We start from the raw sequence: 22,893 nt of genomic DNA on the forward strand, positions 1-22,893 counted from the left end.
GGCCTATAGACTAAAAGTGTATCAATCTAAATGACATTATCTTCTCTCTGATTGTGTCATGTGCAGCTGCTGCGGCTGATCCAGTAGAGCCTGAAGATGTAGAAGAGCCTGCGATCCCTGCAGGTCACTACACAAACACACACTACTGAAAACATACAATGCAATAAAACCATAAGCAACAAGAGGCCACCTTAACTGGGCTCAGATCACTGTAAAGCCCGCTATACACGGCAGGACTTTTACAGTCCTTTACGATTGTTGCTTGTCAGACTGTACGATATGAACACACTGATATCGCCACGGCACACTGTGCGACATTATATCAGACTGTACGATACACATCAGAGCCGACTGAGGGCCCAATCGTCCCGATCAGTGAACGTGACCCACGTTACTCTGAAATCGTTTCTCTGATAGTCAGGACATCAGCATTTTCCACTCCATCACGAGCATATGCTAACATATAAAAAGAAAGATATATTTTGTCAAACATGTGACTGATCACAAATACTGGAAATTACAGATGTTGAGAATGAACGCGAGAAAAAACATTCATTGTGGAAATAAAAATACTTTGGAGTGGTGTGAATCTTAACTAAAGATGTTTATAGATGTTTAAAGTAAATTTATTATAAGTAAAATAGTAATTAAAATAAAGTTGTAAAGAAAATGTATGATAAATGTAAAGAAAAATAAAGGTGTTAAGAAATGCTCAATTTCAGGCACTGCCAGAAGATCATCGCATTTTTAATCGGCCGTCGGAGAACACGTCACACTGAACGTTGTAAGATTGCTGATTTTGCCCTACGACGACAGAAATTCTTTAGGATTCCCGAAATTTGTCTCGAAGTGGCCAAAATCGTACAGTGTGCTTAAGACACGGCCTCCAGTGGATTATTGGTTGTACAGAACAGCGACATGTTAAAAGACACATAAATTATATGAAAAAATAATCCACCAAGTCATCAAGTGAATATGGACAGAAATGTGCTTTTATTTAAAAGCTTCAAATGTGACTCGTTCAATATATTTGCTCTGTTTATGTACAATGTGCATTGAACACTGCTCGTTCAATCAGAATAGAGTCAGAGCGATCGGTTTTACAATAACAGACCAGTTATTGTCTTTCTTTTGTTTATAGATCCTGAAGCTGAAGACATGATCCCTGAACCAGGTGAACATGTTTTAAATATATGTAATTGTATTTAAATTATTAGTGTGGTTTCACTTTAACTGCACACCTATGTGACACATTTAGCCTGAACAAAACAAGCAACACACCACCCCGATGTCCTTTTAGGTATATGAAAGCTTTTTTTAGCTTTTATAGATTTATGATTCATCTGTTTGTCAGAAGCTGCATCAGACGTTGAGCCCACAGCAGAGAGTTCTGAAGAATCAACAGCAGGTAATCTGAAAAATATGATCAAAACATCATCTGCAGCCTGAAACTGAACTTTTGTTCGATTTTAGGATTGAACACACTTAACTGCATAGAGAGCTATAGGATGCTCCCTTGCTCCCTATTTAGTGAATGACTTAACCTCCAGTGTGCTGTCTGTCTGCACTGGTCTCAGAACAGTTATAGGAGAGATATAGGATGCTCCCTTGCTCCCTATTTAGTGCATGACTTAACCTCCAGTGTGCTGTCTGTCTGCACTGGTCTCAGAACAGTTATAGGAGAGCTATAGGATGCTCCCTTGCTCCCTATTTAGTGCACGACTTAACCTCCAGTGTGCTGTCTGTCTGTACTGGTCTCAGAACAGTTATAGGAGAGCTATAGGATGCTCCCTGGCTCCCTATTTAGTGCATGACTTAACCTCCAGTGTGCTGTCTGTCTGTACTGGTCTCAGAACAGTTATAGGAGAGCTATAGGATGCTCCCTTGCTCCCTATTTAGTGCACGACTTAACCTCCAGTGTGCTGTCTGTCTGCACTGGTCTCAGAACAGTTATAGGAGAGCTATAGGATGCTCCCTTGCTCCCTATTTAGTGCACCGACTTAACCTCCAGTGTGCTGTCTGTCTGCACTGGTCTCAGAACAGTTATAGGAGAGCTATAGGATGCTCCCTTGCTCCCTATTTAGTGCACCGACTTAACCTCCAGTGTGCTGTCTGTCTGCACTGGTCTCAGAACAGTTATAGGAGAGCTATAGGATGCTCCCTTGCTCCCTATTTAGTGCACGACTTAACCTCCAGTGTGCTGTCTGTCTGCACTGGTCTCAGAACAGTTATAGGAGAGCTATAGGATGCTCCCTTGCTCCCTATTTAGTGCACGACTTAACCTCCAGTGTGCTGTCTGTCTGTACTGGTCTCAGAACAGTTATAGGGGAGCTATAGGATGCTCCCTTGCTCCCTATTTAGTGCACGACTTAACCTCCAGTGTGCTGTCTGTCTGTACTGGTCTCAGAACAGTTATAGGGGAGCTATAGGATGCTCCCTGGCTCCCTATTTAGTGCATGACTTAACCTCCAGTGTGCTGTCTGTCTGTACTGGTCTCAGAACAGTTATAGGAGAGCTATAGGATGCTCCCTGGCTCCCTATTTAGTGCATGACTTAACCTCCAGTGTGCTGTCTGTCTGTACTGGTCTCAGAACAGTTATAGGAGAGCTATAGGATGCTCCCTTGCTCCCTATTTAGTGCACCGACTTAACCTCCAGTGTGCTGTCTGTCTGCACTGGTCTCAGAACAGTTATAGGAGAGCTATAGGATGCTCCCTTGCTCCCTATTTAGTGCACGACTTAACCTCCAGTGTGCTGTCTGTCTGCACTGGTCTCAGAACAGTTATAGGAGAGCTATAGGATGCTCCCTTGCTCCCTATTTAGTGCACGACTTAACCTCCAGTGTGCTGTCTGTCTGCACTGGTCTCAGAACAGTTATAGGGGAGCTATAGGATGCTCCCTTGCTCCCTATTTAGTGAACAACTTAACCTCCAGTGTGCTGTCTATCTGCACTGGTCTCAGAACAGTTATAGGGGAGCTATAGGATGCTCCCTGGCTCCCTATTTAGTGCATGACTTAACCTCCAGTGTGCTGTCTGTCTGTACTGGTCTCAGAACAGTTATAGGGGAGCTATAGGATGCTCCCTGGCTCCCTATTTAGTGCATGACTTAACCTCCAGTGTGCTGTCTGTCTGTACTGGTCTCAGAACAGTTATAGGGGAGCTATAGGATGCTCCCTGGCTCCCTATTTAGTGCATGACTTAACCTCCAGTGTGCTGTCTGTCTGTACTGGTCTCAGAACAGTTAACTCCATATAAAGCCTCTGAAAGACACATTTATCAGTTTCTGGATGCATCCATTGATTCTCAAGTAAATATAGGATTTATAAGGAAGAATAGTGCTACAGTCCACGTATGTGGTCATTGTGTTTATCAGCGTGCCGTTTCGCAATAATTCGCTCAAATGTACAAAATGGCATATCGGATGAAACTAGAGACTCTAATCTTTTAACTCAAACAGGTTTTAATATAAAGACTTTAATAGATGTAGTTTTATTGCAGTTTCAACCAAACACAAACGCCGCAAGCGGTCACATGACCATGTACGTCTAAAGTTTAACCCTTTACTGACAACACAGAGTCTCCTCAACGGAGATCAGTCTGTTTCAATTCATTTAAATGATGTGTTGCATATAGTGAAGCCAAAATACAACACGCATGTTAAACGGGATACCCACAATCATGGAAAACCTGGAAATATCAGGGAATTTTAAATGTGATTCCCATGCCAGAACATTTTGAATTTTGATTTGGTTGTACATTAGCTGAATGTAAATTTTCTATTTGTCCTCTACTCTAAAATTATCTCATCATCTACATATTGCTCTTGTGTAGAGTGAGGGGCCGTTCAGACAGAACGTTTATCGCGCTAATATAAAGCTATAAGCAGAACACAGGTGTCCCGAGACGTTCAGTTTAACTTGACATGGTCTCTAATGGTGTGCAAAACATTTAAAATAAGCGCATTTTTTACTTAGTAAAACAATTGGAAAACAGTGGATGTAAACACGCGCACAGTGTGAACGAACCCTACAACTTGCCTGCAAGTGATGTCCGATTTTTGAAAGAATCCCTTTGGGTCAGTGATGGTCAAAATGACTCACAAATCAGCCTGAATTATTTATTTGTCAATTGATGAACCCTGCTTTAAAAAAAAAAAATCTACAAAATAGCGTTACAACCCAAACACAAAATACAACTGTGACAGGGTGGAGGGTCGTGATTATACACACCCGGTACCTTATCAGGCTAATCAAGCCTCTGAGAGGGATAAAGGCCGACTGTGGACGGTGGTGCGACAGAGAGAGAGCGTTTACGGTCAGCTGACCATCATATGTGTGTGTTTGCGTCTCATTAAACTACTATTTATATTGTCAAGCCGGTTCTCGTCTCCTCCTTGCCCGTCTTAATCCCTTTACAACAATATATCCATCAGATAATACTGTCTGATATAAAGTTTTATGAAGGATATACAAGTATCTTTATTACTATAAAAGCCACAAGATGTAAACCATATGTGTGTGTTAACATGATTTTACTGCTGTAAAATCACATACTCGCCTTAACTGTGTAAAGTGTTGAAGTTGGCAACACTTCATTGCCATGATGACATAATGGCATAAAACACTAAAACGATCATAAAAGCAAGAAGAAGAATTCATGTAAGTGCTCTTTTAAAATCATAAGCGTCACATTTCTGCCTTCAAACCCTCTAGTGGCGTAGTGGCTAAAGCACAAGGCTGTTAATCAGAAGGTCGCTGGTTCGAACCCCACAGTCACCACCATTGTATCCTTGAGTAAGACACTTAACTCCAGGTTGCTCCGGGGGGATTGTCCCTGTAATAAGTGCTCTGTATAATACTTTGGTACTCAGAAGGTTGCTGGTTTGATCCCCACAGTCACCACTATTGTGTCCTTGAGTAAGGCACTTAACTCCAGGTTGCTCCGGGGGGATTGTCCCTGTAATAAGTGCTCTGTATAATACTTTGGTACTCAGAAGGTTGCTGGTTTGATCCCCACAGTCACCACTATTGTGTCCTTGAGTAAGGCACTTAACTCCAGGTTGCTCCGGGGGGATTGTCCCTGTAATAAGTGCACTGTAAGTCACTTTGGATATAAGCGTCTGCCAAATGCATAAATGTAAATGTAAGAAAAGGAGGGATGAAATATCTGTATGTTTTACTATGTTTAAAGGATGGTGAACACTATGTAGTATGTACTGCGCAGTATACAGTAAATAGTAAACTATCATCCCATTCCAAACTTAGATAATAGAAATTGTTCTGGTCATGAACTGAAATATTTCGTCTGTTAGGAAGTGTTTTGTGTGAGTTTAATCTCTAATCAGGATCAGGATGAGCTTTATTGCCAAGTGTGCTCATGTACACAAGGAGTGACAATCGTCTTGTTCACTTTGGGCGAATCTGCCAACAAAATATGCCATTATTGACACACAGACTCGTGATGGATACACCCTCGAGGACTGATCGTGTCAAATTAACTGAAGCTATGAATCAGTCGCGGGGACCAAACATACGCACAATAGACAGACTTCACAATGTCATAATGATATGCGACTGACGTGGATTAAGATGACTCATATTTCACTCTTTCCCATCTCGTCAGCTGAAGCAGAACCTGCTGAAGAAGAAGAAGCTCCTGCGGACGCAGGTAGAAATATGACGCTCAGAATTTGTGTGATGTTTTGGCACTTGGGGCTGGAAATAGTTCAACTTTTTGACATTCTCAAACAATGCATTTGGGGAAACTTCCCTTCCTTTTGTCCTATATTGGTAAACAAATACAGTATGTAGCTCCAAATATATATTGAGCTTTTTGTAACATACAATTTACATAAACTACTCACAGATTTTCCCTCACAATTTATCCACATAAATGTGTCCAAACTATTGACTGATAAGTGTATATTGAACAGCCGTATCACGTTTCATTCTCTTCTTGATCATATATTGCTAATTAGTGATTGTTTATTGTGTTTCTAGATGGAAGTGATGTGACTGTAACAGGTATGCAGGTTCATTTCATGACATTATTGTAGTTATTGAATTTCACTTTGTCATTTTATATTTTATGTGTGGTATAAAATGTACATTGCTGATTTAAGACTATTTTATACTGTAATAATCTATAAATACTCTCGTCAGTTTTTACGGCTTTACTGCTTTTGAGCTTTTTTTAAACAATGTTGATTTACAGTGACCATGACTCTCAAGCTACAAAATGGACACAAAATATAATTAATGCTTAATTAGTGTTTATTCATTGTATTTGTAGATGATGCAGGTGATGAGGAAGTAACAGGTAGGCTGGTTACTTTTTTGTCATGCTAGCAATTATTGAATTATTGATTTTCACTTCATGTTGTTTCATGTGTGGTATTAGTATGTTAGTCTGTAGATTGCTTTTACATATCATAACAGCTCGCTAAAGTCACACAATAGTCACCTTAAAGCAAAATGTGCTTAAAAATGTATGGTTTTTATAATCAGTTGCTTCCTAAAAACATGATCAAGGAGGAAAAAAGAAAGAAAAAAATATCATCAATCTTGATGTTTGTGTCTCAGTCTCAGGGAGAAAGGAATAGTTAATCAATACATGAACAATCGGTCATTATTTACTCACCTTCATGCTGTTTCAAACCTATATGCTGTTCACAGTTCATAGTGGCCACATCTGTCAAACATTATTACTGCTTGAGACGGTAATACATACTGAACTCCATTGAAAAGATTGTACACACTTTGAGGTTGGCCTAGTTCAAGTAGTTTGAAAAATGTTTAAGGTTTAAAAAGCCCTTCAGTCAGACAGACAGATTGAAAGTTTGGAAGATTTAAAGATACCTGTAGGCTACAGATACATGAAAGATACAGATGTTGTAACATGTAGCTAGGCCTTCCAAGCATGTTGTTAGACATTGTTAGCATGTTGCTAGCATCGTTTAGCACATATCTACAGGTTGCTATCATGTAGTTAGGTGTCCTTAGCCTTTATTAGCATGTTTAAGCACATAGCTAGATGTCGCAAGCATGTTACTAGCAAGTTTTAGCATGAAGCTAGGCATGGCTAACATGTTGCTAGCATGTAACTAGGCATTGCTAACATGTTTTAACATATGTTGCTTTCATGTTTTAGCATGTAGCTAGAAGTTGTTAGCATGTAGTTAGGCATTATTAGCATTTTTTAGCCTGTTTTAGCTAGTAGTTAGATGTGGCTAGCATGTTACTTGCATGTTTTAACATGTAGCTAGGCATTGTTAGAATGTTGCTGGCATGTTTTAGCATTCAGCTAGGCATTACTGGCATGTTTTATCATATAACTAGGCATTACTACCTTGAATTTTTGATAGTTGGAGTTCGAATAGTCTTGGCTCACCTGAACATTCCCTTTTATATAATTGAATGGGATTTTTCTGTTTTTTGATCGTCTACTGTGCGAAAACCATAAGTCCGATCAGTTAGAAAAATACCTGAAGCTAGGCATTGCTAGCATGTAGCTAGGGAAAACTAGCATGTTTTAACATGTAGCTAGGCATTGTTTGCATGTTTTAGCATGTAGCTAATGTTTGTTAACATGTAATTAGGTGTTGTTAGCATTTGTTAGCATGTTTTAGCTTGTAGATAGATGTTGGTTGCATGTTACTAACATGTTTTTAGCATGTAGCTAGGCATTGCTAGTATGTCTTGACATGTAGGTAGGAATTGCTAGAATGTTGCTAGCATGTTTTAGCATGCAGGAAAGGTATTGCTAACATGTTTTAATATGTAGCTAGTTGTTGCTAGCATGTTTAACATATAGTTAGACATTGCGAACATGTTTTAGCATGTAGCTAGGCATTATTAGCAAATTCCTGGGAGGTTATTATCATGTTTTAGTAAGTAATTAAGAATTTATAGATAGATAGATTTTATATACTCAATAATTCTCTTCTTGCGTATATTGTCTTGATTATTTCTTATTGTATTTGTAGATGCTGCAGGCGATGCAGATGCCGGTAAGCTGCTTTCTTGTCATTTTCAATGCCTAGCATGAAGCTAGGCATTTTTAGCATTTAACTAGGCATTACTAGCATGTTTTAACATGTAGCTTAAGGTTTATATATACTGAATAATTCTCTTCTTGAGTATTTTGTATTGATTAGCATTTATATATTGTATTTGTAGATGCTGCAGTCGATGCAGATGCAGGTAAGCTGCTTTATTGTCATTTTTATATGCCTAGCATGACACTAGGAATTGCTAGCATGTAGCTAGGCATTGCTAGCATGTTTTAGCATGTAGCTAGGCATTGCTTGGAAGTCTTATCATGTAGCTAGGGGTTGCTAGCATGTAATTAGGTGTTGTTAGCATTTGTTAGGGCAGTGGTGGCTCAGCGTTAAGGCTCTGGGTTACTGATCAGTAGGTTGTGGTTCAAGCCCAACACCGCTAAGACATCACTGTTGGGCCCTTAAGCAAGGCCCTTGAACCGATGTTCTCCAGGGCGTATCATGGCTGACCCTGACTCTGACCCAGCTTAGCTGGATATGTGAAAATAAATAATTTCACCATGTATATGCAGAAATGTATGTATAATGTGTGACAATTGGTCAAATTAAATTAAATTAAATTTATTGTATTTGTAGATGATACAGGCGATGCAGATGCAGGTAGGCTGCTTTCTTGTAATTTTTCAATGTCTATCATGAAGCTAGGCATTACTAGCATGTAGCTAGGTATTACTAGCATGTTTTAGCATGTAGCTAGGGGTTACTTGCATGTTTTAACACATAGCTAGGGGTTGCTAACATGTAATTAGGTAATGTTAGCATTTGTTATCATGTTTTAGCTTGTAGATAGATGTTGTTTGCATTTTACTATCATGTTTTAGCATGAAGATGTTTGCTTTAGATGGTTTTATATACTGAATAATTCTCTTCATGAGTATTTTGAATAGCGTTTATTTATTGTATTTGTAGGCCTAGATGCTGCAGGCGATGCAGATGCCGGTAAGCTGCTTTCTGGTTATTTTTCAATGCCTAGCATGAACCTAGGCATTTTTAGCATGTAACTAGGCATTACTAGCATGGTTTAACATGTAACTTAAGGTTTTATATACTGAATAATTCTCTTCTTGAGTATTTTGTATTGATTAGCGTTTATTTATTGTATTTGTAGATGCTGCAGGCGATGCAGATGCAGGTAAGCTGCTTTCTTGTAATTTTTCTATGCCTAGCATGAAGCTAGGAATTGCTAGCATGTAGCTAGGCATTACTAGCATGTTTTAGCATGTAGCTAGGGGTTACTTGCATGTTTTATCACGTAGCTAGGGGTTGCTAGCATGTAATTGGGTGTTGTTAGCCTTTGTTAGCATGTTTTAGCTTGTAGATAGATGTTGTTTGCATTTTACTATCATGTTTTAACATAAATGTGTTTGCTTTAGGTGGTTTATATACTAAACAATGATCTTCTTGTGTATTTTGTATTGATTAGTTTTTATTTATTGTATTTGTAGATGCTGCAGTCGATGCAGATGCGGGTAAGCTGCTTTCTTGTCATTTTTCAATGCCTAGCATGTTTTAGCATGTAGCTAGACATTGCATGTTATAGCATGTAGCTAGGGGTTGCTAGCATGTAATTAGGTGTTGTTAGCATGGTTTAGCTTGTAGATAGATGTTGTTTGCATGATACTATCATGTTTTAACATGAAGATAGACATTGCTAGCATAGTACTAGCATGTTTTAACATGTAGTTAGTCACTGCTAGTATATCATAGCACTTAGCTAGGAATGGGTAGAATGTTGCTAACATGTCTTAGCATACAGGTAGGCATTACTAGCATGTTTTAACATGTAGCTAGGTGTTTCTAGCATGTTTAACATGTATTTAGACATTGCTAGCATGTTTTATCATGTAGCTAGATGTTGTTTGCATGATACTATCATGTTTTAGCATGAAGATGTTTGCTTTAGATGGTTTATTTTGTATTGATTAGTATTTATTTATTGCAATTGTAGATGCTGCAGGTGATGCAGATGCCGGTGAGCTGCTTTCTTGTAATTTTTCAATGTCTAGCATGTAGCTAGGCATTACTATCATGTCTTATCATGTAGCTACGGGTTGCTAGCATGTTTTAACATGTAGCTAGCATTATCTTCATTATTCAAGCATGTTTTAGCATGTAGCTAGGCATTGTTACATGTTTTATCATGTATATAGGTGTCAGATTGAGAAAAGGAAAGTGAGAAAGAGAGAGCTTAAAGCATATTAAATGCATTCTGTTTGGTGCATGCCTCGCCTGCTGGTTTATATACTGAATAATTCTCTTCTTGAGTATTTTGTATTGATTAGTTTTTATTTATTGTATTTGTAGATGCTGCAGTCGATGCAGATGCGGGTAAGCTGCTTTCTTGTCTTTTTTCAATGCCTAGCATGTTTTGGCATGTAGCTAGACATTGCATGTTATAGCATGTAGCTAGGGGTTGCTAGCATGTAATTAGGTGTTGTTAGCATGGTTTAGCTTGTAGATAGATGTTGTTTGCATGATACTATCATGTTTTAACATGAAGATAGACATTGCTAGCATAGTACTAGCATGTTTTAACATGTAGTTAGTCACTGCTAGTATATCATAGCACTTAGCTAGGAATGGGTAGAATGTTGCTAACATGTCTTAGCATACAGGTAGGCATTACTAGCATGTTTTAACATGTAGCTAGGTGTTTCTAGCATGTTTAACATGTATTTAGACATTGCTAGCATGTTTTACCATGTAGCTAGATGTTGTTTGCATGATACTATCATGTTTTAGCATGAAGATGTTTGCTTTAGATGGTTTATTTTGTATTGATTAGTATTTATTTATTGCAATTGTAGATGCTGCAGGTGATGCAGATGCCGGTGAGCTGCTTTCTTGTAATTTTTCAATGTCTAGCATGTAGCTAGGCATTACTATCATGTCTTATCATGTAGCTACGGGTTGCTAGCATGTTTTAACATGTAGCTAGAATTATCTTCATTATTCAAGCATGTTTTATCATGTATATAGGTGTCAGATTGAGAAAAGGAAAGTGAGAAAGAGAGAGCTTAAAGCATATTAAATGCATTCTGTTTGGTGCATGTCTCGCCTGCTGGTTTATATACTGAATAATTCTCTTCTTGAGTATTTTGTATTGATTAGTTTTTATTTATTGTATTTGTAGATGCTGCAGTCGATGCAGATGCGGGTAAGCTGCTTTCTTGTCTTTTTTCAATGCCTAGCATGTTTTGGCATGTAGCTAGACATTGCATGATATAGCATGTAGCTAGGGGTTGCTAGCATGTAATTAGGTGTTGTTAGCATGGTTTAGCTTGTAGATAGATGTTGTTTGCATGATACTATCATGTTTTAACATGAAGATAGACATTGCTAGCATAGTACTAGCATGTTTTAACATGTAGTTAGTCACTGCTAGTATATCATAGCACTTAGCTAGGAATGGGTAGAATGTTGCTAACATGTCTTAGCATACAGGTAGGCATTACTAGCATGTTTTAACATGTAGCTAGGTGTTTCTAGCATGTTTAACATGTATTTAGACATTGCTAGCATGTTTTACCATGTAGCTAGATGTTGTTTGCATGATACTATCATGTTTTAGCATGAAGATGTTTGCTTTAGATGGTTTATTTTGTATTGATTAGTATTTATTTATTGCAATTGTAGATGCTGCAGGTGATGCAGATGCCGGTGAGCTGCTTTCTTGTAATTTTTCAATGTCTAGCATGTAGCTAGGCATTACTATCATGTCTTATCATGTAGCTACGGGTTGCTAGCATGTTTTAACATGTAGCTAGCATTATCTTCATTATTCAAGCATGTTTTAGCATGTAGCTAGGCATTGCTACATGTTTTATCATGTATATAGGTGTCAGATTGAGAAAAGGAAAGTGAGAAAGAGAGAGCTTAAAGCATATTAAATGCATTCTGTTTGGTGCATGTCTCGCCTGCTGGTTTATATACTGAATAATTCTCTTCTTGAGTATTTTGTATTGATTAGTGTTTATTCATTGTATTTGTAGATGCTGCAGGCGATGCAGATGTAACAGGTAGGCAGGTTAATGTCATGTCATGTTTGTAAGTTGCTGTTTTAAGGGAACAGACATTGAATATTTGACTGTTTGATTGAATCTTTTCGTCTCTCTGAAGTCAATCCGCAGGTTGATGAACCTGAAGTCACTCAAACAGGTAAATTAAAGATTTACTGTTCTCTGGTATCTCACAGACTGATAGCATCTTTTTACAAAGCTATATTGTGACGTCTGTTTAGTTTTGGTTACGCAGAAACAATATCCATACATTTTTATGTGCGACTTTTTATAGCCACAGTTAAACTATAACAGAGTCAACACATTGCTATATCACACGTGTACACGACCCAATAAACAGGGGTATACATCTTTTTAAACTAAAATGTCTTATTGTTTAGTTAGGAACTAAATTGTTTATTGTTATACTTTTATTACAATTCCATACATTAGATCAGTGCTTCTCAACTGGTTTTATTTACAACGTTTGACATCATCTCCTCCCATTTAAAAGTCTTTATTTCACTATAACTATGCACAATTAAATATTTAGTTGCATTTAGCATTTTGTCTGCTGTCTGTGACCCGATCAGACCCACCAGCTTTATTCTAGAAACCATCTGAAGTGGTTAATGTTTGTTTTTCAGAAGCTCCAGAGGAACCAGCACAAGAGGAACCAAGTGAAGGTAAGAAAGAAGTCATTGAATTATTCTTTTATAAGACATCAATTATTAGGATTGTGTTTCCTGTCAAAGTCCGTGTGTGTGAGAGAATGTCGGGAGTTTTAAAATAGAAATGACTCAATGCAACAATAATAATGCACAATATTCCTCTCAGGTTCAGGACTACTGTATTTTTCAAAATCTAGTGTGCTATCTACATAGGCTGCAATTTAAGGCAGCTTTATATTGTAGGACCACAATGGTGATGCCTCTTTTTTATTTTATTTTATTTATTTTGATCCCTTTTCCTCCCAATTTTGGAATGCCCAATTCTAGTAGAATGCCTACTTAGTAGGTCCTCGTGGTGGCGCGGTTACTCGCGTCAATCCGGGTGGCGGAGAACAAGTGTCAGTTGTGTCCGCTTCTGAGACCGTCAAACGGCGCATCTTATCACGTGACTCGTTGTGCATGACACCGCGGAGACTCACAGCATGTGGAGGCTCATGCTACTCTCCACGATCCACACACAACTCAGCACACGCCCCATTGAGAGAACCACTAATCACCACCACGAGGAGGTTACCCCATGTGACTCTACCCTCCCTAGCAACTGGGACAATTTGGTTACCCCATGTGAGTCTACCCTCCCTAGCAACTGGGCCAATTTGGTTACTCCATGTGACTCTACTCTCCCTAGCAACCGGGCCAATTTGGTTACCCCATGTGACTCTACCCTCCCTAGCAACCGGGCCAGTTTGGTTACCCCATGTGACTCTACTCTCCCTAGCAACCAGCCCAATTTGGTTACCCCATGTGACTCTACCCTCCCTAGCAACCGGCCCAATTTGGTTACCCCATGTGACTCTACCCTCCCTAGCAACCAGCCCAATTTGGTTACCCCATGTGACTCTACCCTCCCTAGCAACCGGCCCAATTTGGTTACCCCATGTGACTCTACCCTCCCTAGCAACCGGGCCAATTTGGTTACCCCATGTGACTCTACTCTCCCTAGCAACCAGCCCAATTTGTTTACCCCATGTGACTCTACCCTCCCTAGCAACCAGCCCAATTTGGTTACACCATGTGACTCTACCCTCCCTAGCAACCAGCCCAATTTGGTTACCCCATGTGACTCTATCCAGGTGTGATAATCAGCGTCAATACTCACTGAGATACACAGACCCCGGTGATGCCTTTTAGGATTATAAATATACTTATAATTCATTTAATACTGAAAAATACCAAGAAGATTAAAAATGTACTAACTTCTCCAATATTTGTGTGCTATGTATTTTTATGCTCCTAAAAACATTGCATCGTTAGTTTGATGTTTATGGTAACAAATTCAACTTTTTTTCCACATGTGTTACATGTTTAGATGAAGCAGATACACCTGAAGGTCCTGCTGAAACAGGTGTGTTGTAATCATTTCCTCCAAAACTTGAAAGCATTAGAGTTAAAACATGAATTCATGTATTTCAGCTTAATTTAGAAAAAATGAATGCGATCACCAGGATATCAACTTTTTCTTTTTGCAATACAAAAAACCTTTTACAATGTCATCATCATTTATTTTGGGCACTTTTCAAATGTCTCTTATGTGTAGATTTGACTGTTTGACCCAGACTTTCAATATTAAACTATGAAAATACATCACTAAAATAGTAATTATTACATGTTTGAAACTATGATCATCTAAACAAAGAGTGAAATAAGCAGAAACCATTTCAATATTTATTGTGTGAAAATGATTCTGTCAATTTGTCAAAACTCACGACTGTCCCACAGTTGAAATATGAGACAAAACAAAGTGAAATATCACTTTTTAGGGTGCATCATTTCCTATCAAGCTGTAATTTTGCCAAATTATGCAAAAAAGTGTGAAAATATGATTTAATTGTGTGTATTTAGGAAACATCAAATGTTAGCTATGAAATTAGCCTTAGCAAGACAAAAGAGTCTTTTTTTATTTTAAAATGTTAAAAACGTCATTTCTATCAGTGTCTTTTCCAGCACTGAATTGAAACATGTTTTGCATTGTTTCTGCAGACTCCAGTGAAGTAACAGAGGAAACAGTTGAAGAAATTGCGAAAGCTGGGAGAGGTTTGTAACTGTCAATCATTTACTATCATTAAACCTTTACGCTTTGATGGGCCCGCGTGAGAAAAAACATAATAGTCAAAATATTAATAACTACAGTCTTGACTAACACAAAATAATTTAGAAGTTCTACTTTATAATGCATGTAGACATTAGACCAAAACTGAACAAGTGCTTTAAAATCTGCAGATAAATCAGAAATGTTCCGTTTTGAATTGTGCGTATTATTGCAATTAGTAAAAACATCAAACTGATCAAATATTCATGTGTCATATGTTGTTGGAAAGCTCTTAAAGAGTAAAATGCAACCAGCCTATTTGTTTTACTCACAGACAAAAATATAGCGAGTAACAGCTAAATCATTGACATTTATGTTGGTGTTGCTTATATGCTGCGTTTTCTCTTATAACTTCATGAAACATAAACATAACATAAAATATCACACATCATTATTTAGAGTCTGTGATTATCTTTCAATCGAGTCCACACACAAGATAATCAGATGTATAGATCATTAGATAATCCACATGAAGCACAATGTTACATATGACCACCAGGAGATGGCGCCAAATACACGACACAGACTCAATGATGACTCAAATGACACAGAATGAAACTCATTCTGTGAAATCTCAATTGTCTCAATGTCTCAAATTGTTTTGTGATTTTTCATCAGTTTCTTTGGCTGAGAGTCTCAGTCTACATCATATCATATTCTATATCATTAAAAAAATGTGAGACGTTTTCTATACAATGATACGAAACACTTGACCCTCGAGTTATGAGCCTTTCATTTTGGGTATGCCACTGAAACAGGAAATCTTAAAGGGTTAAAGTACAATATGAAACTGATAGTTCTGGTTCTGAATGCTGCACCTAATAGTATTAATATTATGTAATTTCACTAGGAAATGAGTGTTGAGCTCATAAATATTCACTAGGTCATCTTTTAAACTCACACAAAAGCTTGTTTAGTCATTCACTGACTATGCAGCTGTCTTTAGTTTTGCACACAGTGTAGGTCAAAGGTTACGTGCATCTGATACCTGCAAACCTGCCTTGCTACTGTTGACTGTATGTTGCATTCTGCTGTAAGTTTATGTATATTTTCCTCCTTGTAAAATCTGCAGGATTTGCTCTGTCTGGCACTTTCCCTGATTTAGGTAAGAGGCGAATACAAAACTATTTAATTTGTGTCCTTTTTTTACTAGAATTGTCTTAATGCTATGGATGAGAATTAATTGTCAAACAAATACATTAATTGCAATTAACAATGTTTTCTTTAGCCTATATGTATATGTACCTAAACATGCAATTAAATGAATGATTTCCTCTCTAAATAAATTACGCACAGGATTAAATGTCTGTAATAATAGTATTTTAAATATTAAAACGTTTACAAATGTTTAAAATATTTCTCTTTTTGGTCCGTTTAGTGTAGCTGAACTCTGCCAACCCAAATTTGATTTTATATGCACATAAAACCGGAGCGCTTTGCGTTAAAAACATTAAAAACATACATTTGATTTGAACGCCATTTCTGTATTTATTTTAAATTCTCCTAATTGGATGAAAATATGTGATTGGAATTTAAACAGTGATCGGAATAAATAATCAGACGATTTTGAATAATGTGTAACAGCTGAAGATCACATTGTTGTAGCAGAAATGAAAAACGAATGTTTAGTGTCTCCAATAACTTCTAGTTTGCACCTTCCCATGTGATCACAACATACACCCATTTGCTTGCTTTGTTCGAGAACTGTAAATTGAAATAGATTATTAGTCAATCTATATGTTTGTGATCATGTTGTGCAAGCAGCTCCTGTTTAATGGGCATGTTCGCACTAGCACATGATTTGCATAATTACTGTAGTGAATCATGGCAGTAAAGTGACGCAGACGGTGCAAATAAACAAATCCATTCCCAGAGAATTTATCATGTATGTTTTATTGTAGATGAGGACCCTCAACTAGAAGAGGATTTAGGTAATGTGCTTATTGGATTTAGAATTGGACATGTACATACATTGCTATCTTTAATGCATGCTGTTAATGGGGCACTGGGGCAGTGGTGGCTCAGTGGTTGAGGCTCAGGGTTACTGACCAGAAGGTCGGGGGTTCAAGCCCCAGCACCACCAAGATGCCACTGTTGGGGGGGGGGTGGTTATGGACGCCTTTAACATCTTCACTAACTCCACATATGAAGGTTTTGTGTGCTTAACAGACCTACAGAACGAAATTACACATGTTGTCAGCCACTGACTGTGTCTTTTGAGAAATACTGTTTTATTCCTGTAGGGGGCGCTTGACGCGCTGAACTCCGAATCCTTCATGCATCCGCATGTTTTATATACCTTTGGGGACATTTTACACTGCATAGTCATTTTTTATAAAAACTGGCCTCAGTTGTACACCAGTGGAATTAGACAATAATAGATGTTTGTTTAAAGCAGAGAATGAATTTGGCGATGCAGACACGCACAGCGCAAGTGACAGCGGTCCTGGGAAAGGTTCGGCTTGTTTTGTCATTTGTTTCTTATCTATATGGTTGTTGCCAAAATCTTGTGTTAATCATTTCTATGGTCTGTCCTCTCATTGTAGCACACAGTGCCGGAGCATCGTCTGGCCCAAGTGGTAAGATATATTTAACTTGATTTTGACATTTTTTTTTAAGAAGAGTGATTGTTGCTTCCAGGTGCACCCTCAAGTCTCAATGTAAGTCTATGGGCGTTTTCCTTTTTTTTTTCTTTTCTTCAGGTAAAACTGGTAAGTTTGATCTCTTAGTAAAGTAACAGCACAACAAGACACGTGATTCATGTCTGGAGCACAACCACTGCTGGACCACTTACACAGAACATTTAACACTTTAAGTCACTGTGATCAATAGATGTAATGATGCTTGACTTAGCAAACAGCACAAATGATTCATCGGAATCTACTGCATGACTTCATAATCTATAATACAGACCTGCTACCCCACCCAAGCAAACTGCACAAACTCTTCTCTTTATGTTTACTGAAGTGAAAACAATCAGCAATTATTGCACATATTACTTCCTGTTCCATTTAAATGAGTAGTTCAGCATTAATTATTCACCCGCATGTCAGTTCCAAGACATTTTGAAGACTCTTCATGCAGCTAAATTCCATATAATTATAGTTTATTATGACCACGACTGTGTTCAAATGTGTTCGAATGTGTTCCACGGAAGAAAGGAAGTGATACAGGTTTGGAACAACATTAGGGTGAGTAAATGATGACAGAAGCCACACTTTCTCTTTTACTTCTTGTAAACTGCTGTTAAGCTTCTTTTGTTTTGGGCATCACTTTCACTTGTTTATCTGCTGTAGGATCTATAAATCAGGTTCACAGGTTCAGTCTTGCCTGTCATTAGTTTTGAGGGGTTTTTGCACACAAACATTCCAGTCAGTGAATGTGTCATTTCTTGCTGCGCTTTGTCAGATTCTAGAGAAGCTTCCAGAGGGATGACTGTGACATGTGTACTAATGACTTTCTGTTCAAAGACTGCTGATAAGTGCCACACCTGCACTAGTGCAAACAAGAACATAAAACACATTTTTAAAGGGAAAATGTATGTTCTGTCATCATTTACTAACCCTCATGTCCTTCCAAACCCAAATATGAAATTATCTGCTGATGCAGATGGAACACCAGACTAAAATACTCTGATAGTGATTCCTACAGTCTGATTCCAGAACAAATGACTCTTATGAGTCAGTTCTTTTGAATATAAAGCATGAAACACACAGTGTGACCAGCATAGTTTGATTCCCAAACAAATGACTCTTATGAGTCAGTTCTTTTGAATATAAAGCATGAAACACACAGTGTGACCAGCATAGTCTGATTCCCAAACAAATGACTCTTATGAGTCAGTTCTTTTGAATCTAAAGCATGAAACTTACAGCGTGACCAGTGTAGTCTGATTCCCGAACAAATGACTCTTATGAGTCCGTTCTTTTGAATCTACAGCATGAAACACACAGTGTGACCAGTGTAGTCTGATTCCCAAACGAATGACTCTTATGAGTCAGTTCTTTTGAATCTAAAGCATGAAACTTACAGCGTGACCAGTGTAGTCTGATTCCCAAACGAATGACTCTTATGAGTCAGTTCTTTTGAATCTACAGCATGAAACACACAGTGTGACCAGCATAGTTTGATTCCCAAACAAATGACTCTTATGAGTCAGTTCGTTTGAATCTAAAGCATGAAACACACAGCGCTGATCAGTGTAGTCTGATTCACTAACAAATTACTCTTATTTTAATTCATTATAAAAAAATAAATGAATGAGTGTCATAGACCTTTGTGATCAAATTTTATGTTTGAAACGTCTTTGTTAAGATGGGTTGTGAACTGTTTCATGTTGATTTGAAGTGACACTGCTGCATTTATTGGAGGTACTTACAGTTGTCCATGTTGCATATTCTGAATTTGATCTGAAGTGGGTCTAATGTAACGCTGCCATCTAGTGGAGGGTTATGCGTATCTCTCAGAACTTCTGTCACTGGTTAATTTCCTTCACAAAATGATGTTTTATAAATGGCCCACGAATCATATGCATTCATCTGTCACTGATTTGATCAAACCTCTAACTCTTAAGTATTAAACATTCAGTGTTTAGGTCGTCCTGCAGTGTTTGTGCTCCAGACATTAATTATACTGTTGTTGACGAGAGTTGTGCTGCTGCTTTACTCCCATAGACTTACATTGAAGGAGAGACTCGTCATATCTGAAGAGCAGAATATTATAGAGACTCTTATCTGGTGGACCAGTAAACAACCAAACAGATCAAAGCTCTCACATTTCTTCTCGTGTGTGTTTCAGACCGTGGATCTGGTACTGTTGTTGGTGTTGTTTGTGGAATCGCAGTGGCGGCCGTGGGTGCAATTGCAGGTTACTTCACATATCAGAAGAAAAAACTGTGTTTCAAAGTCCAAAGAGGTTTGTAGCTTCATTAGAATATGTCTTTGACAATATTTTACTGATTATAATAAACAACAAAGTCATCATCACAGTCTTGATTGATCATGAAGCCAGTATATAATGTATATTAGAGGTCGACCGATAGTGGATTTTGCCGATACGATAAGATGGTGTGAAAGGGCGATAACTGATTAATTGGCTGAATGTAAAAAAAAAATATATATATATATATATATATATATATATATATATATATATATATATATATATATATATATATATTGTTTTTAATGAAATGTCAATTTATGTCTTTACTATGGACAAAGACAAAGATACAAAGTGAATAAAATCCCAGATCCAGTTTATTGTTCAATTAAAATCCCAATAATAACCAGAAAAAATGAAGATTTGGCCAATAACGTGGGACTTATAAGTACAAACAAGCCTGAAACACACAGAGGACTTTTATTTTGAAATGATGAAAAAACTATTGGTAACTATTGACAGATTTGTCGATATATCGGTCTACCTCTAGTATATATTATACTGTATATATTATACTGTATACTGAAAATCATCTCTGCAGAGCTTCATCTTTAACAATTATGTTGCGCTGCTTATATGTAGCGTTTTTGCTTATAACTTCACAACAGATCAACGGAACATAAAATCTCACATATGATTATTTAGAGTCTATCATTCTATCGAGTCCACACACAAGATAATCAGATGTATAGATCATTAGATAATCCACATGAAGCACAATGTTACATATGGCCACCAGGAGATGGCGCCAAATACATGACACAGACTCAATGATGACTCAAATGACACAGAATGAAACTCATTCTGTGAAATCTCATGACTAAAATCATGTGTGCATGCTATGCAAACCTTTAGTCATTGTTGTGTTTGCATGTGTAATTAGTTCTTATGTACAATTATTATCTTTTATTTGTTTGGAGATGTTTTTGGACACTATGATCAATTATATTTGTAATGTTGGAACTTTTGATTGCTTTGTCGTATCAACACAAATGTTTCTCAGATACAGTCGACATGCTTGTTTGTTTTGTCGAGTTATAATTCTTTAATTTTGGGAATGCAACTGAAACAAGAAATCTTTGAAAACTTCATCAGGGCTTAAAGGGTTAACTGTCCTGAAAATAATGTTACAATGCTAAAAAATAAAAAAAATCTTCTGTTTAAATGTATTGGCTTAATTATGCAAAATATAATTTCATTATTTATTTTGTGTATTGATTATTGATATGGGTTAAATACGACCAGGACAGTTTTCGTGAGAACCGCTTATATATTTACGTCAAATATGGAATTATTGCGACAAATTGTGATTGTTATTGATTGTGATCAGCTCTATTATTCACAGCAGTCAGTCATCAAACACGTCCGTTTCTCCTCAGGTGACCCAGAGAGCGCCAAAGAAGAGAACGGCACACAGAACGACCCTCAAGGTTAGCCTTCAATTCCTTGACAGCTCATTTTCACCTGTCAAAAACAGTTTTTAATCAATATTACAAATAATGTCACATGATATTGACATATTGATGTGTGTTTTTGTTTTTGTCATGTGCAGTTTTAAGCAATCTTCTGCCTTCATCATGAATGTACCAGTGAACGTGTCGTGCGAGCGCTGAATTCCCATGATGCTACTGTGAACTGGTTCACATCGGAACAGCATGTTATAACAACACATATCTACACAGCTTAAGGATCATGCTGCCCTTCACAAATAAATGGGTTTTCATCATAAATTCACAGTTGAATGGATAAACACACAAATGTCAATTTCACATTCATTTAAAGTCCCTGTGTCAGATAACAGTCCTTATTCATAATCTCATTTCCTTCTGTTTCGACTACAGTTCTAGTTAACAAGGACTGTTTTTGTTTTGAATGTAGTTTCACAGTTTAAATGGTGTGTTGTGTGCATGTGTGTGTGTGTGTGTGTGTGTGTGTGTGTGTGTGTGTGTGTGTGTGTGCGCGTGCATGTGTGTGTGTGTGTGTGTGTGTGCGTGCATGACAGCCTTTTTTGGATGAGGCATTTTCATTTTAATTAAAAATTAGTTTCTTGCTATATCGTTAATCACATTGTTTTGTTTGATGTCAAGCAGCCACTGATACGTATAAATCAGACCTGAAACTGTGGAATAATTCACAAAATGAAATTTTGTTCTGACCAAATAGACATTTTTTTAAATTCTGTAAATACTTTGTTTTTGACTTTGAATAAAGGGTTGATTCTGTTTAAATGACTGTACAGTTAATTGCACACTGTTTCAAAATGAAAATAAAATGACCAACCAGAAGACTACAAATCTCTCAGTGTATGATGATATAAATCTCAATAATAATATTTAATAATAACATATATATATATATATATATATATATATATATATATATATATATATATATATATATATATATATATATATATATATATATATAATGAATAATATCTTATAACTCTTTTTATAATATATTTATTTGTTATATATTAAATCATACTGTATTTCATATTTTTTGGTTATTAAATCATATGAATTAATTAATATGAATGCTTTTTATAGTATTTCTGTCTTATAGCGTTTGTGCAAATAAGTAATAAATATTAAATAATAACAATATTCTTTTTGTAACTTTTTACAAAATTTCTATTTAAATATTTTTGCAAATAATAGCTCATTATTACAGTTGCAAAATGTAAATTAAGATCTGTACAAACAAGAGAAAACTACTTTTATCTAAATAAAATCACACAGAATGCACTTCGTTATTATAACTATGATGATTATGATCAATAATAATACATATTTCATAACATTTATTTGTTATATATTGACTCATATTTCATGAGAAAATATAATTATATATTTTTGCATTTATGCAGATAAGTAATACATAATAATACCAATATTTTTTATATATTAAATAATATCTATCTTTTTTTTTTAATAATATTTATGTTGAAATATTTGTGCAAATAATAGCTCAGCAATCTCAAATTGTAAATTAAATGTCCCGAACCAGAACTATACAAACAAGTGAAAACTAGTTTTATTTCAAACAAATCACACAGAGTACACTTGCTGTTTA

General features: G+C 36.8%; 1 protein-coding gene across 50 annotated transcripts in view; it reads left to right on the forward strand.

The window, feature by feature from the left end:
- LOC127655377 (serine-aspartate repeat-containing protein I-like) overlaps positions 1-22,102 on the forward strand; it is a 36,904-nt gene extending 14,802 nt beyond the window's left edge. Inside the window, exons 5-33 of one of the 50 annotated variants that reach the window (XM_052143156.1) lie at positions 67-123; positions 1,142-1,174; positions 1,355-1,408; positions 5,623-5,667; positions 6,000-6,023; positions 6,292-6,318; positions 7,985-8,008; positions 8,178-8,201; positions 8,636-8,659; positions 8,969-8,998; positions 9,168-9,191; positions 9,505-9,528; positions 10,008-10,031; positions 10,364-10,387; positions 10,867-10,890; positions 11,193-11,216; positions 11,696-11,719; positions 12,052-12,078; positions 12,179-12,217; positions 12,705-12,743; positions 14,098-14,133; positions 14,769-14,822; positions 15,950-15,982; positions 16,779-16,808; positions 17,273-17,332; positions 17,424-17,456; positions 19,675-19,791; positions 21,198-21,248; positions 21,371-22,102. In XM_052143156.1, the coding sequence (XP_051999116.1) occupies positions 67-123; positions 1,142-1,174; positions 1,355-1,408; positions 5,623-5,667; positions 6,000-6,023; positions 6,292-6,318; positions 7,985-8,008; positions 8,178-8,201; positions 8,636-8,659; positions 8,969-8,998; positions 9,168-9,191; positions 9,505-9,528; positions 10,008-10,031; positions 10,364-10,387; positions 10,867-10,890; positions 11,193-11,216; positions 11,696-11,719; positions 12,052-12,078; positions 12,179-12,217; positions 12,705-12,743; positions 14,098-14,133; positions 14,769-14,822; positions 15,950-15,982; positions 16,779-16,808; positions 17,273-17,332; positions 17,424-17,456; positions 19,675-19,791; positions 21,198-21,248; positions 21,371-21,399 (1,058 nt within the window). In that variant the 3' untranslated portion in view covers positions 21,400-22,102. The remainder of the gene's footprint in view (positions 1-66; positions 124-1,141; positions 1,175-1,354; positions 1,409-5,622; positions 5,668-5,999; positions 6,024-6,291; positions 6,319-7,984; positions 8,009-8,177; positions 8,202-8,635; positions 8,660-8,968; positions 8,999-9,167; positions 9,192-9,504; positions 9,529-10,007; positions 10,032-10,363; positions 10,388-10,866; positions 10,891-11,192; positions 11,217-11,695; positions 11,720-12,051; positions 12,079-12,178; positions 12,218-12,704; positions 12,744-14,097; positions 14,134-14,768; positions 14,823-15,949; positions 15,983-16,778; positions 16,809-17,272; positions 17,333-17,423; positions 17,457-19,674; positions 19,792-21,197; positions 21,249-21,370) is intronic. The other 49 variants (XM_052143157.1, XM_052143159.1, XM_052143158.1 and 46 more) reach the window with 49 other exon arrangements.
- Positions 22,103-22,893: the final 791 nt, after the last annotated feature.

The sequence above is a fragment of the Xyrauchen texanus genome, chromosome 14, assembly GCF_025860055.1.
Source record: "Xyrauchen texanus isolate HMW12.3.18 chromosome 14, RBS_HiC_50CHRs, whole genome shotgun sequence".
In the NCBI taxonomy this organism is placed as follows: Eukaryota; Metazoa; Chordata; class Actinopteri; order Cypriniformes; family Catostomidae; genus Xyrauchen; species Xyrauchen texanus.